The sequence below is a fragment of the Loa loa genome, assembly GCF_000183805.2.
Source record: "Loa loa unplaced genomic scaffold supercont3.71, whole genome shotgun sequence".
NCBI classification, from domain to species: Eukaryota; Metazoa; Nematoda; class Chromadorea; order Rhabditida; family Onchocercidae; genus Loa; species Loa loa.
Genome location: NW_018108251.1, coordinates 202704 through 213162, shown reverse-complemented (window position 1 = coordinate 213162; position 10459 = coordinate 202704). Strand labels below are relative to the sequence as shown.

The window sequence follows — 10459 nt, the reverse complement described above, 5'->3', positions numbered from 1 at the left end:
AATATATATATATATATATATATATATATATATATATATATATATATATATATATATATATATAATGTTTTGTTAAGGTTTTACTGTGTACTAATTGGTTCTTATTATTGTCATCTTTTTTTTCTAAATCGTATAGCGACATAATTGTTATGTGTATATGTTACCTGTAACTTTCTGTTTTGTTTTGTGATGTAAAATCAGTGATGTGGGCAACAGTCTAGAGCGGAAACAATGGGTCATTTAATTTCTTTTCAATTTGTTCAGAATTTTTGCATCCAAGTGGACTTTTGGGATGTTTGATGACGTGTATGATTTGATGCTTCCTTGGTAACTTTTCCTAAACGCACAATGTATTGTTTAATGAGGTGTTATATGCAATGATGATACATTTGGATTTTGTGATAGCAGGCAATGGTGAAATAATGTGCAATAGATGTTAATATTTAAATCTAGTGAAAGTTGATGGGAAATGGATATGTTTTGGTAACAGTTAACATAAATGTCCTCACCATAATTATCTTTACATATAGTTACATGTTTTTGGTGGACCTTTTCTGGAAAATCCTGCTAGTACGTCCCGCAAGCACGGACCAGCCTCTACCATTCCGAAAATGTGGTAAGATGTTCAGATGAACTATGACTGGGAAAATGTTCTTGTTAAAAATTATTGCGTCACAGGTTTCCTGCAATAGGCCAGTTCTGGACATGCAGTTCCATCATCAGTGGTCTGTTCTTGCTCTTACGAAGAACCAGGCTGTCCGGATGATCACTACACTACGAAAATGGCGTGAAGTCGCTCACACAGGGCTCCAATTACTCAATTTCCACAAGAATCAATGGCCTTTTCAGGGGGGTATGAGAACCACTCCCACTGCATGCAACGAAGGAGTTGCAAGACAGAGTCCGTTTCATAGCGGCACCGGTGCAGTGCCACGACGGCACTGTTCAGCTTTCAGAAATCTTGCACAAAGGTTTGGTGGGGTGGGGTTGTTTTTTTGTGTGCTGTTAGTAATGTGGTTCTTATTGAAAAGTTTTTTCAGATGTACCGTACAGCAGTACCATCAACTTTCATGCAAGCAGGACAGCCGGTGGGTGATCACAATGTAAAAGGTGCGCAGGTGTCCTATACAGCTATTTCTTCTATTACTTAGCTCCCACTGTTAACTGGGAGAAATGACAGTTAGAATATAACGAAACGACACTGAGATAATATTTAATCTGCGTAACATCTGTGTGACATTAGACATAGTACACAGAGCTTCATTGATTCCTCAGGAAAGGTATGTCAAGTCTTACTGTTAGCTTATTCATGAATTTCAGGTGCAGTTAATGAGGGACGAAATTATGTGACACCGGACACTACCGTTCCCCATAATGGGCAGATCCCGCAGGTGCTTCTTTTATTTACAAATTTTGTCCACTGAGGACATGAAAGAGCCACTTCTTTTATTACTTATCCAAGTTCTTCAAAGGTATTTCGAAATGAATTTCCCAACAGCTCTTGCAGAACATGATGCTACAAAGTGGAACAGTTTGCGGACGAAATATTGGGCAGCAAGCATTTCCACCGCAGTGCACTGCAAATCTCGGTTCGCATTATGGCATTACGTATGCATCTCTCACTGTTGCATGCTTGGACCGAAAATAAAACTACCATCGAGATTTTTTTTTTTCATTTTAAAGTCTTGAAGTATTTGCAGAAATGAACAATGGTAAGACACCGATGATGACTGTGAATGGTGGAACTCATCTCATCTCTAACCTACCCAGTAACTCCCCGAATGATGTACGGCAGCATGCCCCGTTTAATCCTCCTCATACAAGTTTGTTTTTCAGGGTTGTTTTCCAAGAACTCATTAAAACAATAGGGTTTTTTTAATTGGTCCTTTTTTTTTGAATAACTTCAAGGGAAATTCATTTCAGATTCAGAATTAATATCAGCCAAGATTTCTGTGCCCTCTACTACGATTGCAACTTTGACACCCACACAGATCGGAACCGCGCCTTCGATGCAAACTTTCATTGGGAACATACCTTCAGTACCTGGTGCGGGGACATTTCCACACATGCTTCCTTCCCACTCACTTCAACAAATGGCACCTAGTACAGAAATTGTGCCACCATTGCCATCGATGGGTTTTGTACCACCGCCGGATCCATCCATGGGGCAACGGTATTTTGGCACGCATAATATTGCACCAGGAATTGGAGGTAAAGCTGAAACAAAACATACAACATTTGGTGGTCTCACAGGAATAGATACTTTTCCAAAAGCTGCTGGCAGCAGTGGTCCACAGATGTCCATGCCCCCACAAATTCCTGGGGCGTATAGTAACTCTCCTTCTGGATCGCTTGGCCTTTCATCAGTGCCTAGCGCACCCCCCGTTAACTATGGTACTGGCAGTACTGGAACGGCTGAACCATCAATGCGTGGAGAAATAATTGGACCACCTGCTGCAGGATTGTATCAGCAGAAACCTCGTTTGGATCCGAATCTGATGCCAAGTGTGGTATGTTCATAAAATTTATTCATCTCATTCTCTTGTGCTTAGAATAGAAATTTCACAGACTGGTGCATATCCTGGAACTTTTTTTTTTCGCCATACATTTCGAAGTTTAGGTTCAAGTAATCGAAGAAGATCGTTCAACAAGGAGTGGGACATTTCCAACCGGTTATCCTACAGCTGAACATCCGCCATTGACATCAACTGAGTTTATTGCTCAGGATCAAGGTATGGACTAGAGTTTGAAAATTTTTTGGTTTTGAAAAAAACTAATTTGGAGCTAGTGGAACTTTAGTTGCTGGTAACCCCTTTATAAGTCTTGCAGTTGAAGGATTCTCTTGAAAGTTCTTTGAAGAAAGAGGTCAAGGCCTTTTATTTTAAGTGAGAAAGAGATGATTTGACAGTTTTTAAATATACTTGGGATTTTTTAAAAAATTTAAAATCCTCATTATTAGTTTTCAGGCATTTGTAGTCCGAAATTTATGCGATCTACGCTCTATGTCGCACCTGCATCATCTGATATGTTAAAAAATTCACAGATGCCATTTGCAGTGGCAGTCACTCCTTTTGCACGTTTGCATCCAGATGAGGTATTTTATTATGTCATTAGTTTGGCATTTGAACAGTTGAAACCATGGCATAAAATTCAAATGTAGGAAGCTATATGTTTGCACTTGTAATTTAATCTCTTTCAGTCGTAACTGTTATTGTGACTTTTAAGAAATACGAATTTGCAGCAGCATTTGATCTTTGGCAGAATGCTTTCATAATCTTAACTGATGATCCATTTGGAACAACTTGGCTTAGTTTTTTTTCTTTTTTGGAACTTGGCTTAGTTTCCAGTTGATCGAACACTGAAACGATATTTCGAAAAAAAAAAATGATTTTTGGTACATGTGGGCGCAGTTTTATGGCATTGAAATTTGTCGATTACTAGACTTACTAGACTTCATAATATATTTCTTTTCACTCGTAGTGAGCAGAAAGCGCAAAAAATAACGAGAACTGAGATATCAACAATACAGTATATAATTATTCACTTAAAATTCTTGCATTTTCAGCATCTGAACTATCACCTTCTATAGTTTTTTCTTTTCTCCTCTTTTTAATTTTGTTGGTAAACATATCTAGTATGTTTTTTTAAATAATGTGCAGATGCAACTCCCAATCGTGGATCTTGGAGAATTGGGTCCCGTGAGATGTCATCGTTGCAAAGCCTACATGTGTCCATTTATGGAATTCCAAGATGGTGGTCGGCGCTTCAGATGCCCGTTTTGCTTTGCATCCACAGCGGGTATGTGTCGACTCATAGTTTTCCCCCGTCAGAGAGCATTCATTTTGGCTTACCAGTGCTCTTATTTATTTTTAGTGGATGATTCGTATTTTGCTCACTTGGATCACACCGGACGTCGCACTGATATCCAGCATCGTCCTGAACAATATCTTGGGTCTTATGAACTTGTTGCAACGAAACCATATTGCAAGGTTTGTTTTTCCATGATTCGCACATTTTGAATTCCAAAGTTGACGAAGTATGGAACTTTTCAAGCTATTTTTGTTCTCAAAATCATTTCCAGAATGGTTTGAAACCAAAAGAACCTGCATTCATTTTTATGCTGGATGTGTCGTATTCTGCAGTGCAATGTGGCCTTGTATCAATATTTTGTAGAAATATTCGAAATTTGTTGGACGATTTACCCAAGTTCGTTTCGTTCATATAATGAAATGTGTTGGGTTTTCTTGTGGGAATATAGTATGAATTTTTGTTTGTGCTTCTTAATGGTAATCGAAATAAAAGTTCATTTCTGTGAATTGAAAGATTTTGTTTTTAGCTGTTATAGATAATGTTGCAGAGAAGTGGGTCAGGTGAAATCGTCTTTGCGTATTGGATTTGCAACGTACGACCAGACTATTCACTTCTATAATCTGAAAAGTCATATAGGTCAACCTGAAATGTTGGTCGTTGGAGACGTGGACGATGTTTTTGTCCCATTGGTGGACGGATTTTTGGTAACATTGGAGGAGGCCGATGTTGTTCTGAATAGGTAGAACATCAAATCCTCCATACATTCAAGTTTAACACTCTTGGTGATTTCCCACTCGCATGGGCTTCCCCTAGTTTATGATCATAATTCCAGAATCATTAGTTTGGTCGATGCAAAAGTTCAAATGCTAGACTGCTTGAATTTAATATCCACCGGGAAAATTTCTCCTGTCATATCTAAAGTATGCAAAAATATATTTTGCTTTGCCTCACTTCGACAGAATTCTAGCTGTTATCATTCTTATACACCGCAGTGAAGAGCCCTCTTTGTATTTCAAGAAGGGAATAAAAAATATCATATTATGATAATCAGTGGAGTCGTTGTAGATAATTTTGATTAAAATGAAAAATCAGCAACACTAAATTTTGCTCGTTTCATTGCAGTTATCATTTATATTTTTTGAGCTTGTTGCATGAAATTGAAAAGATCTTTGGCGAAACGCGAATCACTGAAACAATACTTGGCCCTGTTATCCAGGCTGGTCTGGATGCATTAAAAGTACGCACGATTTTTCCCATTGGTTTGAATATGTCGAAACTAACGAAGAGACACACAATTATAATATCCATGCAACTTCATAGTTAAGCAGAGTTTCAGTGTGCTGATAGAGCAGGCAAATTGTTCATATTCCATACTAATTTACCGTCGCTGGATGCACCTGGAAAGTTGAAAAATCGTGACGATCGGAAGCTGCTTGGAACCGACAAGGAAAAGGTTCATTAATTTAGTCAATCTGATGGTTTGACTGAACTTATTGTTTTGCGTTTCACAGTGCTAAAAACTTATTTGCTGGAGCAAAGCTTTCTTGATTTTGACGTTGAATTTGTTTGCTTGTATGTATAACAGTACTATGCTATCGTAGTTACATTACGACAAGTTTTGCACTTTCATCCGTTTAACAATATTTGTTTCAGACTGTTTTACAACCGCACATCGATTTTTACAGTAAATTAGGCGAAGAATGTGTGAAAGCAGGTTGCGCCGTAGATTTATTCTTGTTCCCAAATTCCTTCGTGGATGTTGCATCACTTTCACCCGTTTGCTCTCTGACGGGTGGTTCCATATACAAATATCAATACTTTGAAGTATGTTGTAATCATTTCTTAATTTGTTTAGCAAGTGTGGTATGCGCAATATGTTTTTCTTTTATCGCTTTAGTTTTAGCAGCTAATTTGTTTGGTCGTTACATGGAATATCATTTTAGACGCAAAAAGATAGCGAACGTTTCTTGGCAGATCTTTCCCACGACATAAGTCGTGAAATTGTGTTTGATGTAATGATAAGAGTACGTACATCCACTGGTAAGTACTGGCTTTAGTCTTTATTTATTTAAGATTATTGCGAAGATATAAGAATTTTTTCTTTCTTTCTTTTGTCCCAGTAATTGTTAATAGTTTTTTATACTGACTGTTACTTTCAGGTTTGCGGCCAACTGGTTTCTTCGGTTCTTTCTTCATGGATAATAGCACGGACCTGGAAATGGGTGCTATTGATTGTGATCAAGTGAATTTCTGTTATAATGAAATTTATATCAGCAGTAACTGTATGAAACTGTGCTTTTTCAACATTTACTTCAGGCAGTTCACGTAGAAATTCGACATGACGATAAATTGCCGGAAGGAAGCGCCTATTTACAAACAGCTGTACTATTTACTTCATGTAGTGGACAGAGAAGACTTCGCATCCACAATCTTGCTTTGGCTGTTTCATCAGATTATAACCAGCTTTACCGTGTTGCTGATTTGGACTGTTTGACGTCTTTCCTCTTCAAGCAAGGTAAAAGTTATCGCAACCCGTACTTTCGGGACTTATTTTTGTTTTCAAAATGGAACTTTCGTTTTATTTTGAACACATTTCTAGATTTATAATTTGTAATTTTTTTTTCCAGCGGAGTATGTTTTGCGCGACAAATCTCCTAAGGAAATGCGGGAGGCGGTGAATGCACGTTGCGCGCACATGCTGGCAACATACCGTGAGAAATGCAGCGAGCATGCACCGCTTGGGCAACTTATTTTGCCAGAATGTTTGAAACTTTTGCCGTTATTTGCAAACTGCATAATAAAGAATGATGCACTTAGTGGAGGTCAGTTTCCAATTATTTAGTTCCACTTCTACAATTTGCTTATGTTGTACAATCAGTTTTTCTTCGTCATTTAAGCTATTCAAATGTTTTTTGCTTTCTTCTGTCTAAAATAGAGGTCAATTTGATTGTCTTTTAAAAAGGAGCCTTTAAAATTTTTTTCAGGTAGCGACATATCAGTGGATGATAGAGCTTATCTAATGCATCTTATTCCATCCTTGAGGACAGAGGATGCATTAACTTTGTTATATCCTACAGTGTTTCCTATTTCTGACCTGATTCTTGAGCAGCAACCTACTGAGGTATTAAATTTGCATGCCTTTTTTTTTAGGAAGTTCACTGCTTCACATTAATGTTTATTGTAAAGATTTTCATAATGATTTTCAGATAACATTACCGACATGCATACGCGCTTCTTATGATAACTTGTTACCAGAGAAAGCGTATATGATTTTTAACGGTATCATGATGTTCTTATGGATTGGTTTAAAGGTGCCACAGGATTGGGTGCAAGATGTCTTTAATTCTAATTCAGTCGCACATCTCAACGTGGAGAATGTTTGTATTTTAAATGGTTCATTTGAAAGCTTACATATTCTACAATTATTTTCACTGATTTCATCTATTTAAATTATCCTAATAAATGTGTTTTAGCATGTTGTGCCGGAACGTGACAATGCACGATCACGTGCTGTACGTTACGTTATTGAACGGGTGAACGTGAATCGGTTGCGACATATGAAACTGTTCATGATTCGACAGCAGGATGCGTTAGAAGCTTGGATGAAGAAATTTCTAGTTGAAGATCGTACATCGAGTATGCCCTCATATGTGGAATATTTGTGTAACATTCATCGTGAAATTAGAGGTTTACTGACTTGAAAAGACATTTTCATGTTCTCTATTTCCATATTTTGTTACTCCTGTATTTTCATTCGGGAATTGATGTATCAGTTGTTTAAATAAAAGTGTGTAATATGTGATGTATTGATTGTGACAAGCGCCATATCTTTATACTAATCCCACTGCTTGAAGCATCTTTCTGTTTCAGTTTAACGGGATCTCTTCATTGGAACTAAAATTTACAGTTTTTTCTTTTCCAAGTTTATACTGTTTGTCAATTTTTTATTTTGTAGATCAGTATATTGAAGTTCTGAAGTGACATTCTCTTAACTTCATCTTTAAAATTTTTTACATAGAATGATAGGATACATGATGCTTTCTACCAGTATTGTAATGTTGACTGTGATTGTAATGGTAATTATTTACAAATTATTATTGTAATGATAGTTATGACGAGTGATGCGATACATGAGCCATCGTTTGGCACCTGCACCCTCACTGTGCATACTATCCACACTTTGTTTAGTTTTCTATTTTTTTTCGATTGAAGTCCATGTTTACATCATGCTTCCTTTTCATTGTGATTGTACTGAAAAGCCTTATTTATATCTATACTTATCTTTCCGTTAAAAACATTTGTTTTTCAAATGAAATCTTCACTTCCAGTTGTGCCATTTAGTTTTGTCCTGCATTTATACGGTGCAATTAAAGTGGCCAGTTTGTTTATGCAAAATCAAATGAAATATCATCATCGGTAAGAAAAATACGGGGAAACTCAGTTTTCGCAAATAAAATTCAGTGTTTAGATTGTATGAATGAGGCAAGAGCTGACAGTACTTTGGTTTCAAGTGAGCGGTGTGGTTGAGGTTACATGTTGATGTGGTATGCGTTTGAAAGTAGCAGCAACAGTTCAGTTTTTCGTGCATGATCAGGAATGGAATTGTGAAGAGGTCATAAATTGGTGTGTTTTACAGAAGGAAAGCGAAGTTTGGATTTGATTCTGGGACTAAACTTTGTGCTACGGGCACTGTTCGAGGACTTACACAAATTACTATATACCGGGTGTGCTTTTTTATATTCCACTCCTGTCTAATTTCTCTATACTATCAGATCTCTAGGCAGTGGATATTGTGTTGTATATTCTAGATTATAGGTTTATACGTGTAACTGTGGGACGACCCAGGTGTAACGCATTAATGCAAAGAGGAGAGGATTCTAATCAAGAAATAAACCCACTGTTCTTCATTGTGACATTACAGTCCGCCATCTAAATGTTATTCATTTACTCGTTGTAAATGAGTGTGGTGCGACTAGAGCTGTGATTGTAAAGTTATTTACCAGTAGTCTGGGACGGGAAGGGCGGGGGGATTTTTGTGGGCTGGAATGACCATCAGCGAGCTGCAAGAGGAAAATGATGTATGCGAACGAAAATGAAGCATGCTGTAACGATGGATATGGGCATAAACTTTGGTTTTCATCATGTTTAAAAGGTACCGGTGTGGCTATATGGTGTGATAGCCTCATTACTGGAATTGTTCGAGACTGTCGATTGCTTGAGTTCCGGGTATTACCTTTTTTTTCGAGTACAGAAAGTCCTTCACAATTCTGATGTGTGTAGCAGTTCTTCTAAATTTACAAAATGCTCATCCAAAGTAATCTTTGCTTTTTATGAGAGGGGAACGGATGCTTTCTCCAATTGCGCTGATGTCCGATAATCCTATCTCTCTTATCGATCCTCTTATTTTGTTTACGAACAATAGGAAGTTTTCTCTTTTAAACGAGATTGAATTACACTACTCCTTAAGACTGTTTTTGCAAATTTATTTGTAAATGAATGATGTGCTGCAGCAGAATCTGAACATATCAACGCAGTTGTTGGAGTGTTCAACGGTTGGGCGAGTTCCTGGAGGTTTCACAGCGTGGTTTTTAGCTAAATCCATAGTGTCCTGAATTTAATCACGTAAATAACCTACCGATAAAATTGCATAAATTTTACAAATCATCCTAATTTTTTTCGCAGAAATTTTTGAAGAACATCAAAATAAATTCTCACTGTTGACAAAACATTTTTAGGATGTTACGCTCGGAGAGCCTTATGGGATGACTGGACTTTGCCAAGTCTTACCATTTGTTTTCTCATTTCGATGCATTGCTTTATACAACATTCCATTATGGGTGTCTTCATTGTAGGAAGCTATGGAAATCTTATCTACTGGGATTTTTCGATGTATCAACTTTGTTATCAGTTTCATACATCAGTATCGGTCCAACATTTCAGATTCCCGTTCAGATTCCCGCCCCGGCAAACTATGACAGTACCGGGTTCTGGGAGAGCAGTCAGTGATATTCGTAAAATGTCACTAACCAAAAGCAAAACCGCACTCCACAGCTTCGAACATCTCGTTAAAGGCAAGCTATTATTGATCGGTTATTACTGATCTTTGACTGTTTCTCATACAATTACTTTTTCTTTGCTCCAATTTTCTAACAGAGATAACCGAGTTGAGTTAGACATTCCTCCTTCCAAAAATGCTACTTAAAGAGAATTCGATGTTTAGAAGTCGTTCACTGTTACCTAAGCTGTTTTTTCTCAATACTAAGTCGTTCACGTTCAGTTTGGCACTGATTCAAAATGGTTAAACTTAACCTAAGATGACTGATTCTATATTAAGAATTCTTATGTCAACTGTTAGTGTACACTAGAATTATGATAGCATCTGATGATGAATGCAAATATAAATTAGACTTGGTCATGAATGCAAATATAAATTAAACTTGGTCATGGAGAAAAATATGAATCTGCAAATGAAAGGAGGAAAAGAATAAAGAAATGTGAAGTACGAAATGAAGTGGAAGAGGAATTTGAAAGCGTCTTTTAACAGCTTATTCACAAGTTGAGTATTATTCAAAACACTCCAACTTAGCTGTAACATATTACTCTTCTTTCGTAGTCGTTAGAGGGTCGCTGTAAGATTATCCGATGATTT

The 10459-nt window shown here is 37.1% G+C and overlaps 2 protein-coding genes across 2 annotated transcripts; both read left to right on the top strand.

Annotated features, from left to right (window-relative positions):
- Nucleotides 1-636: 636 nt before the first annotated feature.
- Nucleotides 637-7511, top strand: LOAG_09423 (Sec23/Sec24 trunk domain-containing protein; the record flags this gene model as incomplete). The annotated part of the gene is made up of 22 exons (XM_003144950.1): nucleotides 637-981; nucleotides 1041-1110; nucleotides 1321-1391; nucleotides 1508-1589; nucleotides 1701-1823; nucleotides 1924-2510; nucleotides 2621-2732; nucleotides 2967-3094; nucleotides 3660-3798; nucleotides 3874-3989; nucleotides 4082-4206; nucleotides 4358-4549; nucleotides 4954-5047; nucleotides 5147-5263; nucleotides 5464-5634; nucleotides 5754-5850; nucleotides 5970-6052; nucleotides 6127-6325; nucleotides 6438-6632; nucleotides 6795-6931; nucleotides 7017-7187; nucleotides 7284-7511. 22 exons carry the CDS (start codon nucleotides 637-639, stop codon nucleotides 7509-7511), a joined length of 3582 nt encoding a protein of 1193 aa, XP_003144998.1.
- A 1372-nt stretch (nucleotides 7512-8883) lies between these two features.
- LOAG_09422 (hypothetical protein) lies at nucleotides 8884-9422 on the top strand (the record flags this gene model as incomplete). The annotated part of the gene is made up of 2 exons (XM_003144949.2): nucleotides 8884-9036; nucleotides 9321-9422. 2 exons carry the CDS (start codon nucleotides 8884-8886, stop codon nucleotides 9420-9422), a joined length of 255 nt encoding a protein of 84 aa, XP_003144997.2.
- Nucleotides 9423-10459: the final 1037 nt, after the last annotated feature.